The sequence below is a fragment of the Manacus vitellinus genome, unplaced genomic scaffold (assembly GCF_001715985.3).
Source record: "Manacus vitellinus isolate BGI_N305 unplaced genomic scaffold, ASM171598v3 scaffold_5_pilon, whole genome shotgun sequence".
NCBI lineage: Eukaryota > Metazoa > Chordata > Aves > Passeriformes > Pipridae > Manacus > Manacus vitellinus.
In genome coordinates this window covers 9,966,927-9,990,572 of record NW_021940682.1, presented here as the reverse complement: position 1 = coordinate 9,990,572, position 23,646 = coordinate 9,966,927, and the positions used below count along the sequence as shown (strand labels likewise).

The 23,646-nt window shown below is 37.7% G+C and overlaps 1 protein-coding gene across 1 annotated transcript in view; it reads right to left on the bottom strand.

The window, feature by feature from the left end:
* The window catches only part of BRAF (B-Raf proto-oncogene, serine/threonine kinase), a 61,883-nt gene that overhangs the window by 6,960 nt on the left and 31,277 nt on the right, over nt 1-23,646 (bottom strand). Inside the window, exons 7-16 of the mRNA XM_018080558.2 lie at nt 16,187-16,346; nt 14,522-14,558; nt 10,144-10,280; nt 9,254-9,371; nt 8,694-8,778; nt 6,135-6,311; nt 4,693-4,739; nt 3,983-4,101; nt 3,110-3,241; nt 369-503 (exon numbers count right to left, since the gene is read on the bottom strand). Coding sequence (XP_017936047.1) covers nt 369-503; nt 3,110-3,241; nt 3,983-4,101; nt 4,693-4,739; nt 6,135-6,311; nt 8,694-8,778; nt 9,254-9,371; nt 10,144-10,280; nt 14,522-14,558; nt 16,187-16,346 — 1,147 coding nt within the window. The remainder of the gene's footprint in view (nt 1-368; nt 504-3,109; nt 3,242-3,982; nt 4,102-4,692; nt 4,740-6,134; nt 6,312-8,693; nt 8,779-9,253; nt 9,372-10,143; nt 10,281-14,521; nt 14,559-16,186; nt 16,347-23,646) is intronic.

The window sequence follows — 23,646 nt, the reverse complement described above, 5'->3', positions numbered from 1 at the left end:
AAAAATCTAGTTTTGTGGCAGAACTATCAGTTTCCCTTCATAAAGCTTGGGGGAGAGCAAGAAGGGGGGGCTATAAAGATTTCTGAGCACATATATGAAGTTCTAATTTGTGTCTAACTATAATTATCAATTTCACTATCTTCCAGTTGAAACTTTCTCCTACATATAAATGCTTTTCCAAATACACAGGTCATTTTACTACCTGTGTTCTGAAATTAAAATAAGCATTTCTAATTAAACAGCTCTAACCAGCCAATGCTCTTATGAAGTCATGCTGTAACACTAATAAAAAAAATTTGGAACTGGTCAGTGAGTTTGCAACTTTGAATTCTAAAGTCTATTGAGAGTTAAAGAGGAGCATCTCTCACCTGTGGAAAAAGGGGTCTCTCATCTCTCTTCTTTTTTAAGCATTCTGCCATTAGTCTCTTCATAGCTTTTGGACAGTTGCTCCGTACTTTGCTGAGGTCTGGAGATAGATATCCTCGTCCCACCATAAAAATTATCTTTATTAAAGGGGGAAAAAAGATGAAAGAGGAAGATGATTAGTCCATAAAACAAACAGTAAAAAAAGGTGAACATTTTGCAAGAACATTTTAGTTCCAGCAGAAAGTTTTCTGCTCCCAGGAAACAATTATCTGGTATTGAAATTGCCAGATTTCTTAGAGCAATGCTTGCTAACCTATTCAGTACAGAGAAAAAATTAGATCTTTCCTCCTCCTCCTCCTTGGAGAGATTTCTGTGAAACTTGAACACTAGTAAATGGTTACCATTTATAGCAATAACCATCCAAGGAACGGTTCTTCAGTGTCAAAAACTGTGACAAAAACAAGAATAAGCAACTTTGGCAGGAACAGAATGTCTAAAAATAAATATTCTGTAAAAGGAAGTATTCTGTTTTATAAATCAACAGCAAGTTCACGCAGAAAGGTATTTTAAGAAATACATGGACTTTGGATATTAAAACCCTTCAGTTTTTAAGAATAAATTCTGCCATATACTTTTCCAACACAAAAGCTCATTCTTGACATCTGATCATCTTCCCCACCCCCAAGAAAACCACAAAAGAAAAAGAGGTACTGTCTCTCCTCTGTAGAAGAGGAGACAGACAGGTTTTGTATTTTTACAGTAATTCTTTGTACATGGAAGGCTTATATTTCGCCTAAGGATAAAACTTAAGCATAAACCAAAGTAAACTGATAGGAAGCAGGAAAACAAAACATAAATATGGTTAATGGTCTCTTGTATACATAAAAAACCCACATCAAACATCATCATGTCAAGCCAAAGTCAAATGCAATGTGGTTTGAGTACTGCAGTTGCACTGACACTAAAAAGCCCTTCCAAACTAGTTAATCAAAGATCCATTCATGCTGCAGCAGGTAATCACTGCTTTTTCTGAACACTCAGGCAGACCCAGCAGGTGTGTCATACCTTCTATCTAATGAAGTGTAACTATTTCATATCTTGACACTGGGGAAAGAAAACCATCAGAAACCCCTCACATCTCAAGCATGTCATTCGTGTTATTTATACTAACACAGTCCCGGTCCTTTTTCAGCTTTCTGCTTCAGTTACATCTGTGTTGGCATCAAGGAGGAATATAAAACTCCCATATGGTTTCTTTAGAAATCCCCATGTGCCAGAGCAGCATTTCATAGTAGACTTATGTACCCTGTCCCTTACCTCTGCTGCAATGAGACTTACCATGATCTGCGTTAATATTTTCTAAATAATTGCACAAGCTGAAATTATTCAAAATTCATTACTTATGTTTCAAATACTCTCTTTACAAATAACATAGGGATTAAACTTTTACTTTGAACTAGAGAAAAGAGATTATCACTACAAGAACGGTCTAGAAAAATCTATTATGGTGAGAGGAACACTGAAGTGTAACAAGAATGATGCTTTGCTCACTAAGAATCTTAGTTGTGTCATAGTAGTTGAATATGTACAACTTTGGAGATAACAGACAAGGAGTGGCAAAACTCAAGACATTAGATCACATTGTATATGGTGGCTTCACTTGCATTTTAAAATTTGTTTCAGCACTTAATTGTAAGCACCTACATCACTGGGTTCATCTTTCAAATCTCAAAAGGTAAAGACAAGACAATGTTAAATAAGTTTTTAGAAGGCTGGATCCATCTGGCCAGGAATCCAGACATCTCCCTTTTTTCAAAAGGTAAAACAAAAATTATTAAAAAAAAATTAAAAAGAAGGAGTCACTCCAAATTTGATGAATTGGGATGATATGTTCTGGCAGATATGGAAGCAGCCCTATAAAATGGCATTCACAGATGAACGTTGCTATGGTTGCAGTTCTCAAGTACTGACAGTGAAAAAACAAGAGATGAGGACACAGAAGCAACATAAATACATCACTGCTTAGACACAGAATAGTTCACACCAAAGATCTTGATGCACAGATACTATTTTCAGATTAGACAGAAATAATGAATCAGGTATGCCTTCCCAAAGCACCTAACCCATGGAGATATATTACAGGCATGTGGTATCATTAAGACTTAAGGAATATTTGTTCACAATTAAGTAATCTTCTTAGAGGATTCACACACTCTGGAAAGTCATATACTCCATCAAGCAGGGTTTGAGAAATGCTGATTTCCTGAAATTCAGTTAGATGGTGCTTGCATTTCTCAAGATCGAAATGAATACAAAACATTCAGTGAGATGACTGTTCTGTTTTGTCCTGTAGCTGCACTATTATTCCATGTAAGTGGAGGGGTGGGGTGGGGAGGAAATAAAGAGGAATAACGGAACACATACATAGAGGATCATTTCGCCTTTGCAGAACTACTCTAGATTACTATTAAGTAACCTGCTCTCTCCCTAATAAGTATCCTGGCAACCAGTTCAGAAGCTGAGAATCTATACTTGAAGTAAAAAAGAACACAAAAAATACCTCAAGAGAAGTAAGTAAATTGGTGCTATGTGGCTGAGGCAGATCTAGAAGACGCAGAAATGTCATCTCACAACATCAGAATTGGAAATATCAATCACACAACACACCAGAAAGTGCACTACCCAAGGCTGAATTGATCTCTGTTTCAGGCCACAGCTGACTGAAGTCAATCCCTTCCCTTACCTGATCCCTGTTGTTGATGTTTGAGTATGGTAACTGTCCAGTCATCAATTCATAAAGAACAATCCCAAATGCATACACATCCGACTGAAAGCTATATGGGTTTTTATCTTGCATCCTAATAACTTCTGGTGCCTGTATCATAAAAGGGAAGAATTAGTTTTCATTTCTCTACATCACACTACACCTCACATACCAGGAACAAAACATGGACTTTTCCAGAGTACAAGTGGCAAGGTCCACTCTTCACAGGTTACTGGGTGCTAATACAGAGTGGGTGCTGACATGAATCTCATAACCCATTGCTTCATTTCAGTTTGGTGATCTCTTTATTCCTCTACGACAGAACAAAATTACCTTGGCCAGGCTGAGAAGACATTTGGAAACTAGGATTATAACAACACTGAGAATAATGCCAACTAACAGAGCTTTAAGTTTTTCCAGGGAGAAAAGGAGAAACTGGAGTTGTACAGGAGTTGTACTGTGGAATAACCATGCTTGAATTCTTAAAACTTAAGAGCATCTTACTTTTAGCTGAGCTAGTTCCTCTACTCCTTTGCAGGATGTTTTGCATGGCTTTTCTCACCTTCTCCTCAACACTGGATTAATTATACCCTTTTTCCTTAGCCACCATTTTCTTTTCAGTTTAAACCTCAGAGTAAAGGATTAAGACACTAAAGCTTTTTTTGCTGACTACTGGAAAACATATGCTTAAAGTACAGTTGAAAAGTATTCATTTAGTACTTCATACTACTGCTTGTCTTTTCCAGTTTAAGACAGCTTGTGTATATCAGTGTGCTGGAGGAATAGTGTAGAAATTTTGGCCAAAGGCAAATAAATTTGTTGAAACAAACTCACCACTTCCCCTTTACATACCATCCATAGAATAGATCCAGACAACTGTTCAAACTGTTGGGATCCACTCCATCGTGATTTCACTGTAGCTAGACCAAAATCACCTATTTTTACTGTGAGGTCTTCATGAAGAAATATGTCTAAGGGGGAAATGTTAAGGGAAAACAGACAAGCAATGCTGGTCCTGTCCTACAAGAACAAAAAACAGCTACAAATTTGCAACATGCACATGACAGTTTTTACCACTGACCATCACTGAAGAAGGTTTTTGTGAAACACAGATTCTAAGCAGCCAGCATAAGGAATTATGCTACTTAAGGGTTACATAAGTAATGACTGGGCCAGTGCTGAACACACCACGGCCAGGTGGCTTTCTTGAAGTGCCAAGTACTTTCTTGAAATGCCAAGTATGAGGAAAGCTGAAAATATTTCGTGAGTGAACTGGCACAATCTTCCATTACATGTAGAAACCAAAGGATGCAAAAAAACCCCCAAACCTCCTATGTTATTGCAATGAAATCAACAGACACCGTAGGCATCCCTTATTTTGCTGTTACTGCTATTACCCCTTTTATTATTGATAATACCCCTATTACTCAGTGAAATTTCTACTTGGCAAATATTTATACATGAACAGATTTTCATATCATTAAGTTAATCTCTGGCAGAACAAAAAAAAAAGAACCAGGAATGCTGTCACATTCCAGAATTACATCTCTGGGAAAGGATACTATTACTCTTGAGGTCTCTGTGGATGATTGACTTGGCATGCAAATAACTGAAAAGGAATATCATAGATTAGGTGGGTTAAATAATATTTCACTAATCAGCAACTCAAAATTCACTGTATTACTGAAACACAAATTCTGTAGATATTCAAACTGCAAGGTAGTAAAACTTCAGTTACCAATGACAGTTTCTGCAACATTCACAGGAAAAACAAGCCAAAAGCATAATAAAGCTTAGATTTCCAGCTCAAATCTGATGCTGCTGCTGAATGAAATAACAATTATGCTCAAACTTCTGCTTTTCAACTCTAACTCAATATTCACAATAAAAACAACTTCAGTAGTTTTTTCACATTCAGTGCTGAAAGTTCTGCCTCCCAGCCTTAATGGTGACTGTCAAGACCCTTTGCAGGCTAGTCAGAGCTTTAGGTAAGGTGTTTCTAAATGTGCTTCCCAGTGTCAGTGTGTACTCAGGTATGCTGACTGCTTTTAAGCACAAGAGTGGAAAAAAGATCCCTTGCAGACTGGATAAATAGATGGCAGGGAACACAGAGGAGAGTACTTGCCCCACAGCACAGATACAGCCTAAATTAGGCAACCAGTCTCCCATGGTTCTTTGTTTAGTCAATGAGATTGGCACGAAACTCCTGGAAAAGCCCCAATTTATGTCTCTGCTTTGAATCATGCTCATAAAACAGTTTCTGCATCTCCACTACCTACAGATGGGGCCTGGGGAGATGAGCAGGCTAACAGAAGGCTAAGGCTGGTTGCTGCAAACACCTCCCCACCTCTTGACTGAAAATATAATAGAATACTTAGTAGAAAAATGGCACAATGAACTGCAATCATCAGAGTGGTTTTTCAGCTGGAGGGTGATTTCTCTGATCTTACAGTAGTGCTCTGATTTTGACAGAAAACATTGGGCTAATTTTGTAAATTCTAACTCAGTGGTCCTCTATGGGAGTAAAGATTATTTACAATCCTTAGAACCAAATAGGTATGTTTTCTCCAAATACTGAAATCTGTTATTTAAAGAGCTATGATACTTAAAAAAAAAGGAAAAAAAAAACCTGATTCTTTTCGCTAACAGGGCTGGGCTGTCTGCCTTGTGCATATCTTATGGAATTCTGTCCTTTTATTCACAGGGTGTTTCTTTTTAAACTATGCTCTACCTCCTACCATATGATTATCTGCATTATAAAGTTTGTAAAGACTCTTCTATTTAAGACTGTATTTTCCTATGTTCCGAAAAAAGCACACAAAGTCTATTTGACTCATCAGAATAATAAAACACTTCACCAAATGCTTTGATGATCGAGACAGGACCCTGGGCTTGGCAAAGTCAGCAGATAACCAGCCTTATTTGCCAATGTCAGCCACAGTGGAAAGGGGATAAGAAAACTTTGCCCCAGAGCTCGTTTTCAGACAAGTAATACGATACTTACTCCATGCCTTGTGCAGTCTGTCGTGCAATATCAATTAGCTTGATCATTTCAAATTTGGTCTCAATGATGTGTAGATGGTGATACAAGCTGGACCCTTCACACCATTGTGTAACAATAGCCAACTGGGGTTTTGTTGAATAACCCATGAAAAGCAGGATATTCACATGTCGTGTTTTCCTGTTTAAAAACAAATAAAAATGAATAGGAAATCAGGCAAAACCCAGGCAGGTCTATCACAGTTGACATATATATTTCCAAACAGAAGTTGAGTCAATCTCAAGTTTTACTAAGGTAACACGGTAATCTCTTGCTAAATTCAGTTTAATGAATTATTCCAGACATTAGCCTTTCTGATCATAATAACATGAAATAACTACTCTGAGATAAACACGGTTTCCCCCAGGCAAACACTTTAGCACAGGACTGCTCAGAAGATACTGTTTCCACTAGGACCCCATGGATGGAAATGGTTTGCAGGCAGGTCTGCTTTTTGTGTGATCTTAGTCCAGCTACGATATGTTGCTGCCCATAAGGAAGACATCCAAAATGAAGTTCCAGTCCCAGAGACTTCCAGAAAGGACAACTTTTTTGTTTGTATACCATCAACACACCTCCTTGACAAGTCTTCAGTTTTACTTAGGGCTTTTTTTGACAAGAATTTGTATTCTCTATGAAGCCAGTATTAAAAGAAAGGATGGAAACAGGCATGAAAACTGTTCCTCAGCAAGGTTATGATATGAACTTGTTTCCAAACAGCACTTTGGAGAAACTAGAGTTCACCACAGAGATCTGACCAGATTAAATCAAACCTATTCCAAAGATGGAGCAACTCCATACAGAAAAATTTCCTAATGAACAATGCAAAAAGAATTATCTCAGTAGATATCCCAGTAGATTCAAGGCCTGAAAGAATCCACTGTGAAATCTGAAATGTTCTCCTCACCCTCCAGGACAAGTCAATCATGTTCTTACTGCCATCAAATAGACAGGAAGAACTACATACCTCCAAACATACCAACCAGATTTTACAAAGATGAGGCCCTAAGAATTATGGAGTATTTCCTAGCTTTCCCAGGGGCTGAGGAAAAATAAAGGCAATCTTCTTCCAACACAGCTTGGTATGCTAGAAGGCAGTCAGCTCTCTGCTGGTGAAACCTGACAGATCAAGCTTAAAACCTGTGGTAGCTTGTTAAGTCTTTGCTGTGGTGGAAGATGGCAGACTCTTATTATGTTTTCTTATGTTAAAACACTAACATGGGAGCCCAGAGTGTGAACCTTTGTCCTTGCAGAAATGCAGACCAGGACAGTTCTACGCTATGTGACTGTGCCTTTTTCAGGTTCACGGATTTGTTGAGAGTTGCTGAGAGTAACTGCTGAGGGAACAAAAAATATGCAGTTTCTTGCAAATCTGGCAAAAAATCTTTGCAAAAAATGATGAAGCATAATGGAAAAGGCACAACAACGGGTAAATCTGCATTGTCTGGGTCAAAGGATAGAACAACTGACTAAAGAAATGCTGAAACCATCAACAACCAAAAAGGTTGGACTCCAGCTATGGGACTGCTGGCACAAATCTGGACTAGCTATGAAATATAAGATTTTTCATTTCATGAAGTTCTGTCAAAATTATGTAAAAAAAAAAGAGATATCCAAAGCACAAATCTGGACTAGCTATGAAAAACAAGATTTTTGATTTCACGAAGTTCTGTCAAAATTATGTCAAAAAAATGAAGAGATATCCAAAGTACCATACCACAGAAATGCCTCTACTTCCACAGCTAAGAGCTTAGAGTTTTTGGAACTAACATTTTCCTTGGGAAAAAGGCTGACCATCCCCTTTTCAGCATGTAACTTACTGGGGATGTTTCTGTAGCACAGGCACCCAGCTCAACACATCAGGTTTCCAGAGGCAAAAACCTTCTTGCTATTTTGTTTTTAAAACAGAATTAGGCTCGACAATGCTCAAGATTGTACTTGGATGCAATGTTCTTTCCCAATAAATATTCTATCATACTATGTTGACGGATCCTCTTTTAAGAGCAGAACCCAAACCAAATACCTCCTCTGAGAAACCACAAGCAGTAGACATGAGAAAAGGAAATCAAGAAGTGATTTTATGAGAAATACAATTAAAAAAAACCTCAAAGAGAAATTAATGCTACTCAGCAGAAACTATTAAACAACAGATAATGTGGGCAGTGCTGCAGCTGAAAACCAACAATTGGTGTGCTCTCCTTCAATCTCAAAATGTGAATGTGTGGAAAGAAGGGCCTACAGCTCACACTTAGGCTTCACTGTGCCTTGGGGGCAGTATAATAGCAAAAACCAGTCCTGTCTTGAGTGTTTTGACATACACATACTGACAACACAGGTGTGCAGACAAACACATACAGAGGAGGGAAGAACTAGCAGTGGATACAAAGAAATAGTTATTTTTTTCTGCCTGAGGTATCATCACGGAGGAGTAAGACCAATGTGTTCTAATGGAAATCTAAAATTCAGTGATTAATGAAGCACAAATTTACACATGTTATTTTATGCCTTTAAAAATAATCTTACCTGAGCACTCCTACTTCATTTTTGAAAGCCTGTAACTGCTGAGGTGTGGGTGCCGTAACATTCAACATCTTCACTGCCACATCACCTTTAAAACAGCAATTTTTAGTAAGTGCCACTGATACATATTCCTCTACTGAGAAAATGCTATACAGAGCATGAAAAATACTGAGGTACCCTGTTTTCTAGCTTTCATGAAATAAATCACTACAACATTAAAATAAGTAAATACTCAGTGAAATGTAAAACCACTGTTCTTACTTTACTCTGAGGAATCCTACCCAAGCCAAAGCTATTAAAATACACATTTGAAATCCTCATTCGTCAAGATGGATACTTTGACCTAATAACTATGTTTCATCTTTACTCTTATAATGCCTTAATTCAGAATAACATGCAAGAGTTGAGTCTCTAAACAATATGAAGTCCTTACACTACTTACTGATTTCCAAATCATATTTACTGCCCTTCAGTGGACTCTCCCTATTACGTTCCAGCTGGGTGACCCCTGGCAGGGAGCGTGACTTGCTGAAGAATAACTGTTTGCCATGATGGCCACATACCATGCCACTTTCCTTTGTAGACTGTTCCAAATGATCCAGATCCTATTCTTTGTCCAACTGTGATCTGTCCATCTGGTATCTCCCAATCGTCACTTGAATCCCGTCGACCAAGAGTTTTCTTTATATATATGCAAAAACAATAAAGAGTAAAAAAACCAATCAACCAACCAACCAACCAACCAAAAAGTGCATTAATGTCTGTAAAAGCAGCTCCTTTGTTAAAGATTTGGTATCAGCATTTCATATCATTAAAGTCCTAAAAAACCTTTTTTTTTTCAGGTATTGTTTTTGACTTTTCAAATCAGCCATAAACAAAACCTCAGGACACAGCTATACCAAATTATTTACTGGCATGAAATATTTGCCACAGCTTTCTGGCAGTGTTAAAACCAGAAAAGATTAAGAAACTCTTACCAAAAAGAAAGTAATATTTATTTTTCAATTCTTATTCAATCACAATGTTAAATTGTGAATTTAAAAAAATGCAGATCTTTTTATGCATTGTTACATAAAAATTTGTTACACAAATTTGTTACTTTCAAAGTTTATGAATCATGGTCGGAAAAGTTAAGCCATTATGTGAAGGGAAACTAGCATTACAATATGAAGCACACCACACATTTGGGTGCAAGGGAGTAAAAGTGAGTCTAGTCAATTATTTAAGTGATTTATATCTCAGTCTCACAATTACTTATTGGTTCAAAGTGGTTTAAAAGTGGTTCTCTCACTCCATTATTTACTGGTTTCAAGTCCTTGACCATTGCCATAGTCATCTTCAAAATAATTCAGATGGCTTGGATGAAAGCAAAGTGAGAGGAACACGATTGCGTAGTATTTCTATACTACAAATATCCCACACTACAAATAAAAATAGCTGATCTTTTCCTTACCATTCTATTTCTGTCTTCTGAGGATGAGGATGATTTCCTTTCCCGCTGGGGTCCTGGTGATTTCTGTAACGCTTTCACATTGGTTAGTGACCCAGGCAAAGAGGCGGGAGGTGTTGCAGACAAACCTGTGGTTGAGCCTAAATTTCAGAAACAGGATAATTTTATCTATAAGAATCCAGCTTACAAGAATGCACTGATATTAGCTGCAAGAACTGTGTTTAAGATGCAGTATCTCCAAACATCAATGCAAATGTTAAGAGGGAACAAACATATCCTAGGAATATTGTCCTAACACTAGATTAGCACTCGAGTCTCAGATTTCAGGAAGAGACAAGTCTACAGCAAACATCCCTGTATAGATAGTCCCCAGTCTCTTGTTCATGAATTATCAGAAGGACAGTGTCTTTTTAAGTAAGAAAAAAAATTTTAAAATGTATTTTTTTAATTCCATCGGTTCCTTTGAGTAGAAAAGCAGTAGCATTTTAGTTATCAGTATCTACCTCAGAGATTTCTTGTACCTAAGCTTCTAGAAACCCAACAAATAGCTGAAATACTGTACTTTGGAACCAAGACAGATTAAATGCAAATAATTGAAATGTTTTCTAGTTGAGTCTCCAAGTGCCACCTGAAAACCATTTGGCTGTTTTAAAGCTATCTGTTAGCAGAGAACTCTTATTTAAAAATAAATATTAGAGTGTAGAAAGGATTAAAAAAGAACAAGTACTTTAGTTAGCTATTTGAAGCATATTCTATGAAACACAAAAAGAACAGTATGTCTGTAGCCTGTATGTTATCTAAACAAATCTGTGCAGGAAAATGTCACTAAGAGAGCTGTTTCAGAGCCCCAATGGCCCTTTACAAATAGAGCACTTCAGCTAGACACTGCTTTTTAAAATACACCACAATTATTCGTAACAAGGTTATGCTGACCCTTCCAATGCAAAGGACATGAAATAGGGTCAACTGTTAATTAAATTCATGCTGCTCTGCTAAACAATGTATGTCATTGTACAAGACCTCTAACATTACAATGCTTTCTCTCACATTAGAGCTCTGGAAAGCGGTGGAAGACAATACTCCTCTTCATATTCTTTCAGCAACCCCCTTCTTAACCAAGAAGTGCCTCCTAATACCAACTTGAGTTCAAAAACTGACTTTGTGGCTTTTAAAACTGTTGCTCAAATTCAGTCATTCAGTGCATGCTAAATTATCAGACTAAACACCACTGTCCTCACTGAGCTAACATCTATAAATTTAGAAGTGGAAGCACAAAATAATGACATAGAAACGCATCCAAAATGGGACACAGCATCTGTAAACTGTCCCTTATGCTAAAGTAACAATAATGATGCATATTGGGCATCCTAACTACAATTATAATCAGCTGGAAGTCCATCCTAACAAGACCTGAAGGAAGGACTTATGTTTATGTTACAGCCACTATACTGTCATAAATTTATTATATAATTCATCATACATACATGGAATGAAATGTATGATGTTTCCATAAGCAATTTTCAAAAAGTTTACTGGGTTACAGACTTTCTCTGCAACAGCAAAGCTCTACCAGAATGCATTTTCTTTTGAGGTAACTAAAGTCTCCTACTTGATTTTAATACCACAGTATAGAAACACTAGCACAATATTCACCCTTCACCAAAAATGCTTACAGCACATGGCAGAACATTGTAGTTAATCTGTTCATAATAATACCAGATGGTCTGTTTCCCAAGTTATTAGAGTAGAATACTTCAGATAATGTTGGACTTAAGTCAACAGCTTGGGCTCTGAAGCTGTACGTAACGTATTCCATTCTGTAGCCAGTTTGCTTGTTGGGAACACCTGTCTTCTTACAAAGACTTCTGGAAGAACTTTACAAGTTCATAAGGTGAACTGCTCTTGATATATTCTGAAACAAAAGTCTTTGAAACAGCCAAGATGGTAGCATTTGAAAACCACACTACATGCACTGAACTGACCATTTCTACACGTATACGTATAGACACAAGAATTTACATTTCATGCTGTTACTCAGTAGTTGGTTTCTCCAGCATATAAAATCCCACAGAGTTTTTTCGGGATTTTGTGCAATACAACAGATCCATTGACAGCTTAAGGCCTGAATAACCCCCAGGGTCAATGATATGAAAATCTGTGTTTTTTACATAGTACAGGACACAAATACTGTTTCAGTGGAAATCTGCTAACTAAATAAAAACTACATGGTCTAAACCATCTAGGACCCCAATGTGATGTCAACAGCACACTCTCAAAATGAAGTATTTGTCAAAAGCTGACATAAAATGTTACTTGAAAACCTTGCGACCTAACAAGATATCAATGGAAATGTTTGTAATTCACATTTAATTTCCTAGATTACTTCTCAAAACAAAGAATATCAAATATAGAAAACTGTTATAGCACTGAACTGACTTAAACTGAACAGTCAAGGAAATTCTAAGTTAAGGACATAATTTTATCTTTAAAATCACTGCAGTGCAATCCAAGGACCTTTGGTTAAAAAAATTATGCTAAGGTCCACAGAAAAACCTCAACTATGAAATTCCTTGCTTTTGAAGATTTAAGTCAGACTTTATTTATAGTCATTTTCAAGCGTGTAAAGGTGAAAGTGAGTATGTGTGAAAAGCACATTCAAAGCATTCCAGCCAGGCCAAGCAAAAAACAGAGGTGTTTTGATAAACTCACACACTTACATACACACGGTGTGAGGGTGAGGCACAAACAGCATCTGTGGTTTTACTTATTTTGTTTGGGTGAAAACAAGAAAGAAGAGCCCAACTACCTCTGAACACTGGGCCAGGCTCAAAATCAAACACTATTTCACTGGGGACAGAATGAAGGAGGGGACTGGGAGTCCGGGATTGGTATTTCCGAAGACAGCGCATCAGCTGGTTCAAAGGGGCTGTTAGAGAGAAAGAGACGGGCAGGCAGAGACAGAAAGACAGACACACAGAAGAAATGAAAGAAGTCATGGGAAATAACTAGGATGCTTTGACTCCTATTCATAGATTGCTTCTGAACTTTGAGGGAAAAAAAAAAAGTCAATTACTAATAACACTGTTTCAGGACCGGGAATAGCCAATTGTTTTCAGATGCCAAACAGACAGTTTATGATCAAAAGTTAAAACCAACATGATTGCACAACATTTAAATGCTGGACAAAATGGGCAAAACTGTGGAAAGCCACACCTATCAACACATATAAAAATACCTAAAACTGGTAACTTTCAATTAAGCTTGCAGGTTTAAAGGAAATTTCTTTTTCAAAAGTGCTCTATTGCTGGCATAATTAAAGACAGCTCCATCAAACACAATGCAGTAGGCAGGTAGCATTCTACCAAATACCAGATTTGCATGGGACAAAGAAAGTCAGTGACAGCCCACAGAACAAAATCTTAGAGATCAGGAAAGAGTGCACTAAGGTAATTCAGACCTAACTTATGGCTGAAGCAAGTTATAATTAGTAGGAGACAACTGTGTTACTGATTTAGAGTTGGAAAAACTGTCATATGCCTGCCCTACTTACTACTTCTTTATTTCCAATAGTTCTATTTTATTATTATATTCATAGGAATATAATACAGCACATAAGAAGCCCTACCTGGACTTCAGAAGCCAGTGGGAGAAGTGACTTAACAGGCCTGTGCTCAACATGTGAAGAAAAATAAGCTTTCTGGTACTAGTTCTGACTTAACTGTGAATTAGGGCTCTGCATTACTGAAGGAAACACAAAAAACCCTGGCTTTAGTGAAAGGTCCTAACAACCTGCTTCCAAGAGCAGCACAGGCATGCAGTACAGCAAAGCAGCAACTTCAGCAGGGCAGAGGGGGAGAAGAGCTGGAGTATTTCACACTGCTTTAGGATGCAGCAGTTCACATGGATGGCCCGTCTACCATGTCGATGGTTTTCAATAATAAAAACCCCCACTGTTTCCATGGGTGAAAATGTAACAACAGGTGTAAAAATCTCTGAGAGAGACTTGGGAAGTTATAGTGTATCTGTGTGCAGCCATGTGAGTGAATGTGTGTGTGTGTGTGTGTGTATGTGTGTGTGAGAGAGAGAGAGAGAGAGAGAGAAAACAAAGAAGTGAGAGTGCAAATTAATTTTAAAACTAAAAAAACTAGGTACTACTTCAAAACTTCTTCTCCTTCCATCTCCCCCACTCCCAGAATGACCAGCAAATGACTCAAATCTTCGTGAGACAAATACTAAGTTCATGGACAAGCAAATGTAAATTCACTTTTTGCTCTAGTCATATTTTCCTTTGTGCCTGTGTTTTGTAGAAGGAAGTAGGGTAACGGGACAGAGTGGTTGTGTAATTAAGTGTAACACAGTAGTTAGTTTAAATGCTACTTACCTCCCTCTCCTCGTAAACCCTGGTCTCTAATCAATTCCTATAAAAAATTAAAAAAAAAATCTGTATTTAATTTAGGTATTAACATTTAGATTCTGGAATCAATTGATATTGATCAATTTGAGAATCCATAATGTCATGTGCTGTCCATGAAATAAAAGTGGTTTCCTATTCTCATTTAATAATAGCAGCGACTCCAAAGAACTACTTATAACAACTACTAAACTTCCCAAAATCAGTTGTTCTAAAACAGCATCTCTCAGTAGTAAAGTGAAATGAACACTACCCAAAATAGATGCTGACATGAAAATATTGGTTTAAAAAGAGAGGTGGTCAAAATGTGTGAAGAGATATTGAACTAAATGTTCTAGTTACACTGTTTGTGGCACAAATGATTTGAAGTGCCACATTAGAAGCTGGGACATCAATTTCCTGTACTGAGGTACATCAGTCAGATGAGTCCTGCTTCACTTTTTCTTAAAACAACACACCTGATTTGCATAGCCAGGCGCACTCTGTTCTTCTCAGAAATGACTAACTGCAAAAGGTTTCCTTTGCTTGCAATACACTGTGAACTGAGAGTATCTTTTGCAACTAAAAGCAAACTACGCTAAGGATTTTCTAAACAGAAGAAAAGCAGAAAATTCTAACAGTTTCCATCTGTATTCCAACAGTTTTCATCACGGAGCAATTTTTTTTTTTTGTTACACAATTATCTTTGTTCCCTTTTTTGTTACACAATTATATTTGTTCCCTCATACACCTACGCTGCTGCTGAAGGCACTGGCTATGCCTCGGCTGCACCAGTGCCATATATCATATGTAAATGTCTACACAGCCACACTCTTAAAACTAACACTTCACCTTTCCATCAGCTCACATGCAAAACAGATTTTGTGCCTCAGTGTCCAGGCAGACTTCAAGACTATTCATCTGACAAATGAATAATTTCTAGAGAGCAGACTTAAGGGTAAAATACAAGCTGTGTATTTTAGCAAAATTAGAAAGTGGTTGTCGTGATCAACATTTTGAAAGGTTTTAACTGTCCTTACACTATTATCAACCACTATTATTAGTTACATTTCACCATTCAGAGATTTCAAAAACGTGGAAAACGAGTTAAGTGTAGCTGTTTCTGAACACTCTAAAAGCATGCTCAGAACATATACTGGGCTCTTGAAATCCTAAGGTACTATTGGTATATCTGAACTCAGCTTAACTTAATAATTCAATTTTCTTCAATGCCAAAAATGTTACTTGGAATACAAATACTAAAAACCTCTATCTTGCATAAAAATGTGTTTAACACACAGAATGGCTTGCAAGAGTGGTTACTGGCTACAGCTAGCAGCAAGAGCCTTGGGACTAATAACACAAAAAAAAAGCAGTGGTTTGGGGCAAAATGTTTATTTGAAAATGAAAAGGACAGGACTGTCAAGAGGCAGTTCTCCTTTTGGAGAATGGGTTATTTGTGTTCTTACAGCTCTCAACAGCAAAAACGCATCTGTGAAGAAATGAAAAATGAATGGTCCTTGAAGACTCTGATAGACCACTGAGGATAAGCTTAGAAACACAGCACTTGTGTGCACATGATAAACCTAATGCACTGATATTCAAAATGAACACATCAAATCTACTATTCTTGATCTAACTGTTATTAATACTTACATCAATATTGACTGGCTCAATTGTATTGATGTGGACATTGGGAGCTGAAGAGGATCGGTCGCGTTGCCCAAACTGATTCCGATGGTCTTCATCTGCTGGTCGGAGGGGCTGTGGGATTGGAATGGATTTTGAAGGAGAAGGACTAGGGAGAATTGGTGGTCTGAGAAACAAAGTCAAGGAAAAAGAGGATTTAGGTCTACAAATGGCTTCAAACACTGCATAGTGGGTGTGGTAAGTCCTTTTCAACTATAATAATACATACATAAAAAAACTGATCTAAAGGCCTGAATAAAAACAATTTATAATGAACGATCTCTACTCTCCTATGATCAATTGCAACAACTCTCTTCTGCATAAACTACCTAATTACATGGCTGTGAAGAGTTCTGAGTTAAAACAAAACAAAAAACTCTACCATGCCATACCACACTAGTAACAATAAATCCTGATCTGAAAAATTCATGTAGCCCAACATGCACTGCAGATAGAAAGATACTCTGCAGTTTCCTCTGAGTCAATGCAATACACTCTTTAAAATGGTAACCCATCAAGAACTAAAAATGCTTAACATCTCACATCAATTTTACAGTTAGAAAATGTCACAAAACAAATTGTATGGATAGGATTATTGATCAGCAAATATAGAGTGAAAATTACATATGGTCATTGAACCTAACTGATTAATAATATGGTCAATTATAATTGATACTAAAAATAACATGGCCAATGTTGATGTAATAAAAATCAACATATCACCTTTTAATCTCAATCTGTAAGTAATAACTTTGAATAGGCAACATTTCAAATGTTATTTACAGTGCTACAGTTAGGCAATGCAATAGGTTTGACTTGAATGATAGGCATTCAGACTACACAGACAAGATTCCTGAAGAAATTTAAACACTGGCAGTCATAAATGTAGATTAAGTCTTCAATTTATTGTATAATGAATTGAATATCTAAAAGACAAAACATCTCTTGGTTTTTTGTTTGTAAAAAGGCAGAAAGTCACTTCTTTGGTTATCCGTTAATTTTGCTGAAGTACAATAAATTGGCAATTATCTCTTACTCTAGTCAAGGTCAGTCCCTGTTAAGTCTAATGATTCAATCTAATGGATATAAGGCAAAAGGTCAATGAAAACATTTGCCAGCTTTGTCAAAGAAAATTTTATGTTAAAGTATATATGGTGTCTGACAACAAGGGTTTTAGGAGCGAGGGTTTTTCTTGCCAAATTCTAAGAGAAGAGTGGAGTCCTCCACCCATTCAATGACTCATGGATTAATTACTATGCCCACAAAGGCAATGCCCACAGGGAGAAGCCTCAGAAATAAAACACAGAGCAGCATACAGCAGCAATAGGTCCTGGAGCCACCTCCTATAAGTAAACACTCCTTGGCCTCTCCAAAGGTATTTAGAGGCAACTAACATTTTCACCAGGATCTCTTGGCATTTTTAAGAATCAGGTCTGTTTTAAACACTATTATCCTACCTTTCACTGAAGAGTTTATGTAGTTTGGCACTGGTCCCAGAACTCAGTGCTATCTGTATCCTAAGGACTTGTCATCTTTTCCTTCCTGGCCGACAATCTCACAAAATTGAGATTGGCAAAACAAAGCTCTTGTGAATTAATGCAAGCAACAGTCTAGTAAGTCTTGTAGTAAAATACATATGTTTGGGAGGTGTGGCAGGGAAGAAGAGGTAGGGGGTTTAGCCATGTTAATTTTTAAAAAAACAGTTACTTATTGTCGCATGACAGAATATAAATACTGGGAATGCACTTGGTTGACATTTTAAGGTACTCTATTTTCATGTTAAGGCAAGTGTGTCAGATGTTGCACAAAAAAATACAAGAAGTGTAAAAAGTGTCTCAGCCAGGTCAGTACTGGCATTGTTTGGATAGCTAACTCCTGCTAAACTTCCTGAGAGTTCTCTGGTAATAACGAAATTAAGGGAGATGTGTAAGAACATCCCTCAGATCACTGCAGTAGGAGTGAGCGTGAGACACTATCTGAGCTCTGCCACATGACGAGGACAGAAGCAACCAGATTTTCTGTGATCATCAGTAAGATAACAGAGGGAAAACCAGATTGAAAAAGTATTGTTTCAATTACATCCTCCTTTGAGTCATAAATGGTCATCTGCTGCTTCTGTATTTCTGGGCACAGGTCACCACGTCCATCATGTTGCTAGCACAGATAGCGTGCTATCACACATATTTGAAAACAATTTTAATAGCTTTTTCCAGTCATTAAATTCTAACTGGGGGAAGTCCAGATCTTTAGTAAATAATTACAGGCTGATAAAGAATTCCCTTTTTTTTTTTTTTTTTTTTTTTTTGAGTCTCTGAACTATTATTGTGAGGGTCCCTGGGCTTCCGACACCAAGAATCCAGGGATGGGAACCTCATAAGCACTTAGCCATGTGCTCCATCAGAATTTTATTATTGGGTGTCCTTGGGACACTTATAAAAAATTTTTGCTAAACGGCAATTTTGCTTGAAAAAGGGAACTAATGAAGAGAAAGACACAAGTGGTTTGCTGGCCAAGATGGCCTACTGAGATCACAGGCTCAGGGGATATTACCACCAGCTTCTGCCTGTGTGGCAAAAGCTGTATCTTGATCTGCAGTGAGATCTTGATCTATCAAAGCACATCACCCCAAAGAATGTGGCAATCCTCTGAGCTACCAAAAGCCTGTTTGTACAGTATTCCTACATTTTAATTGCTCTAGAAGAGCAGAAGGGACACTGGAGCTACAAGGACAAGACATCATCATTTGGGAAAGGGTGACATTGTCTATTCCAGGCCAGGCCCAAAACTTGTTCTGTAGGCTACGAAAACACATTGGTCAAAAAAAATAAAATAAAAAAATCAAGAGGACCAGAACAACTCCTACAAAGAACTGTTTACTGTGACATACACATACAGCAGGCTGAGGCTTAAAGGAGCCTCAATCTGAATACCAGGATCTGAGTTTCTGTTGCTCCTGTGGACTCTGTGAGCTGTTTACAGCCACCCTGCTAAAGGAGACCTTCTACAAATAAGATCAATATTGGAGTGGTTATACTACCTCATCTTGACCACTTTCTCTCAGACTCTTAGACGTGGGCATTCCTTCAACAATGATTCTCAGCTTCTGAGACAACAGGGTGATAATTGCCAAATCTCAATTTAATGTTACCTTTCCTGACAATATGACCAAACTTTTACCTTGGACCATGTATCTGGGGTAAGTACATTGTTCCCTCCCTTTTTATCAAGACAGAGCAGAAAGAGGTTTCGTCAGGAGACAAAAATAACTGAATATAAGATGTAAAATTTTTATACCCTTTAGCAAGCACAGCAAACGCCAGTGTGTCCACAGATTTACTATTCCACAAAACTGGATCCACAGGAAAGAGTAAGGCAACTCAGAGAAGTGTCCACACATGGTACGTTATATAGGAACAAGCAATTTCATAAAATCATATACAGTACCTCCACCAGATTTAGAAATTGTAATGATAAAAGTTAGTTCACTTTACAAATACAAAAGAAGATTTTTATACAGATTTTCTGCAATCTCCTTTAACTCATCAATGTGATGTTTCATAAATGTTTAAGAGCTGGTCTACTCAGGAAAGATTTTTCTTAAAATATGTTTGTTTGGGCTTCAAAATTTTTTTCCCATACTTTTATTTTGCTGCAGTTGGGCAAAGGCTTAAACTGAAAATTCAGTCACCTATCCAATTATGAGGTGTGTGCCAGTTCCTTTTTGAATGGACTGAGATTTTCCCTATTCCCCTTCTAGCCTGAACAAGTACACCTCAGTTTAGCCACAGGGCTCAGTGTTGTATGCACTGTTCACCTGTAGGTTGCACAGTCATACCTAGGCCAAATCTAAAATGTGTTTTAAGGCACTTTTTTTGATTAATTTTGCTTACACCAGAATATGACTGGATTTGTTTTTTGTTACTGCTGTTTATGAAGAACACAGTGCACTTCCATTTTCAGGAAGGTTCTAAGGACTGCTAAAGATCTGTGACACAATGATATTTCAGCTAGTGATTTAATTATCATAATACTCCACAGATATTGCCAGAAAACATATTTTTTTTTTCCCAACTCTGCAGCCTGGAAATATTCAATAACCTCAAATGAAATGGTGATTTGGAGAAAAGGACAGCAGTATCCATTTGTAACTACAAGGTGAAGATCACTCTTGCACCATCCTTTGAAGTCAGTCTAGAAGTAACATGAGACAGTTCTGTAACAGTCATTACCTCTTAAAAATCAGTGCAGTTTTCTATACCATGATAACTTGTTTTCATCCGTGTTGGCTTGCAGGTGAAAAAGAACTGCCAGGATTATCACAACGGTGTGCATTTATTTTTACTGGCCCTTGGGCCCAGATCAGAGCTGACAAGCCTAACATTTCCAAAACCTTCATACACCAGGGGCTATCAAGAGAATCACACTGCTGTCATAAGTCCTCCAAACCAGGTTTCAGCTCACTAGTGTGTTTTTCTAATAAAGTTCTGGAGAGTAAGAGGTTTTCCCCTCCTGTTGTACAGGCTAGAAGCAATTTTTCTAAAGATTCTGGTACCAGACCTTTTCTGCTCGGCAAGAATGCGTATCAAGTTGTATTTTGTAGGAACTTTGGGAACATTTACATGGAAAGGCCTGGAAAAGATTCTGCCAGTATTTTTAGGGGAAAATTTGTTTTATAAAATAAAACACAAAGCTTTTGCTCACTTAAACACCATGGGATCTAAATGCCATTGTAGTACTAAATACAATATTGTAAGACTGTGTCTTTGCTTCCTTGGCTTTTCAGAAGCTTTTCTAGACATTTAAATATCTTTGGCTGAGGCAGAATGATCAGTGAACATTTGGAAGACAGAAAGGAAAGCAGAGGTGTTTAATCACAGGCTGGAGCCTGCTCAAAGGCAGGGACTGGCAAGCTTCCAAGAACGGTGCACCAGACATTCCCTCTTTCTTCCTCCAACTTAGAAGATGAAGCATATTGGGAAATGTTGTTTTTCAAAGAGTCAAGATGTTGCCAACTTGCCTACCAGCAGTGTTCTGCCTGGAGCAATGCAGACGTTTTTGGCTTTTACCAAATGCAACCTGCCCCTGTGCTATTCCAAGTCTGACCACATGCCCTCTTACACCCACTCCACAGGTTACTTACCCTGCCATAACACCTGCCTCATGTGTGTGCTGAGTTTTGTCCAACATCACAACATCTAAGAGAACAGATCAGAGTTGAAAAAGACAAGTTTGGAATATTCTGAATGGCTAATCTCTCCCTTATGCAGGTATTTGAGATGGAGGGAACTGGGTTCAAAGGAATTCTGTGCTTGTATTTTACGAGCAAAGATACAGAAGAAACTTTATGACAGTGCAATGAACAAAACAAATACAATGTATCATATACAGTTTGCTTACTTCAATTTTATTACAAATGGCTCTTATTAGGGAGACCTACACTTCTTGTATTTCTTTCCAGTTAAGTGCAGATTATAACTAAAGTGGCTGCTTTAGCACAAGAGGAGAGTGCAAACGGAAAGAACTAAAATGGGACACAAGACCTAATGTGGAGGCTGGATACACAATGTTCAGAGATGTGCAAGTGGGACCATATGTGCTCCCTCATCTTTGGGTGGAACACCTGGAGGGACTGCCTAACGCTTTCAGTTGGAAGAATGAAAGGCTACAGGACTGGATTGCTTTAGGATGTTACACATGACCAGAGTGAAACAGTTCTCCCGCATGTTTAGCAGCTTTTGCATCATGTCCAATGGTCTTTTCCTTTATGTCCCTTTCTCTTTCAAACTTTTCCATTTGATCCCTTGACAATGTCTCAGCATGTCACACACGCCTTTGCTCTCGAGCTTGTCTTGCAACACAAACTTCCTTTCTTTGGGCACTCTGCCTGCCGCTGGAATCCCTTCACAAGGCTAGAGATGAAGAAGGATGTTTGCCTTCTCTTTCCTCAGGTTTACCAAACGATTAGTAACATCCCTTCCTCTGTGGGCTGAGCCATGCAAGATGCTAGGAGAACAGAGAAATCAAAGGAACAATTATTAATCTAGTAAGTGTTATTAAAGCGCTAGTTCCTCATATTTTACATCCCATTGCCCAACTCTCAAATTTCAATCCCTTATTCTCCTCCCAGACAAGATAATCTCAAATGGCAGCCCTTTTTTTTGTTCCACTTGAGCTGTTGTCCCATATTGCAGCAATACCCTTTAACAAAACCACGGGTAAGCATATGTTTTTATGGAAAAGGCCAGTTTCTTAAATTCAGACAAATTAATCTTTCCACAATTATGTTTTTAAAAAGCAGAGAAGTATTACTAAAGAAAGGCAAAAAGATACCTGGAAAAAGGTATGGACACTGCCATATGCTCATATAATAACATCTGAGCTAGTTCTGGAAAGGAAATACTGCACACACAGATGCTTGGAGAAAATCTCCTGAGTAACATGCATATTACTTACAAACACCAGCTGATAATCATAAACCATTTTCAAAATGAACATAATTTTGCAGACATGATGTATGCTTTTTTTTGGTCTTGTTTAACAATGAAGTGTATGGCAAAGCAAGAAAGCAAAAAGGAGGAAGCCAGACACCTTTTACAACTTCTACAATTACAAACATTTACAGATGCAACATTTGGGAAAAGCGCCTTAAAACCAACTGGCAAGTATATTTAAAAGTTAACATTTTTATAGATGTCAAGTTAAAAACCTTAAGGCATTAACCAGCTTTGGTTTCAGCTTTTCCTTTCCATTTTCACTTCACAAAACTGAGACTGATCGAAGTCTTATCAATTAAGATAATCCATACTGTTGTATCTTCATAAACTGGTAAGAATGGACTAATGTGAGGCAAAGACAATTAAAAAGCAGAAAAATTTAGAGTATTAGGATTAGGGCTATATAGTGCCTTTGGCATCTGCTGCTGTTTAAAACAGTTGGTATGAACAAGTTTTTTCATGGATTAATAGTTCTAGCCTGGTTATAATTTTGGCTGTACCATGAGAAAGGCAGAGCCTGCTGCACTTAAGAGAACCATAACAGCCTTGTCCACAATCTGCTGTACTAACATCCATGGGATATAAAGGCAACATCTACTACCTGGAAGAAGCACTTTTGAATTTACTTGAATCTACACATACAGTATAGTAAAAATAAGAAGATAATCTCTGTACTTACCAAATGAGGTTCCCTCTGCAGGACTATCAATCTATTTTCCTGGGAGGCATCATATTTGATCTTCCATAAAATAGTCTTGGCTGTCCAGAGAATTTATCTTCTAGTTAAGAGTCCGTAAGCGCCCGCGTAGCTTCCAGTTTGTTTCTGCTTTAGTCTGGGCACAATGGTCACTAATCCAGAGGCAATTTCAGCCCAATTCCATGCAGCACACATGTCCTGGGGATAGTTTTCTGAAGGCTTTTGTATTTGGTGTT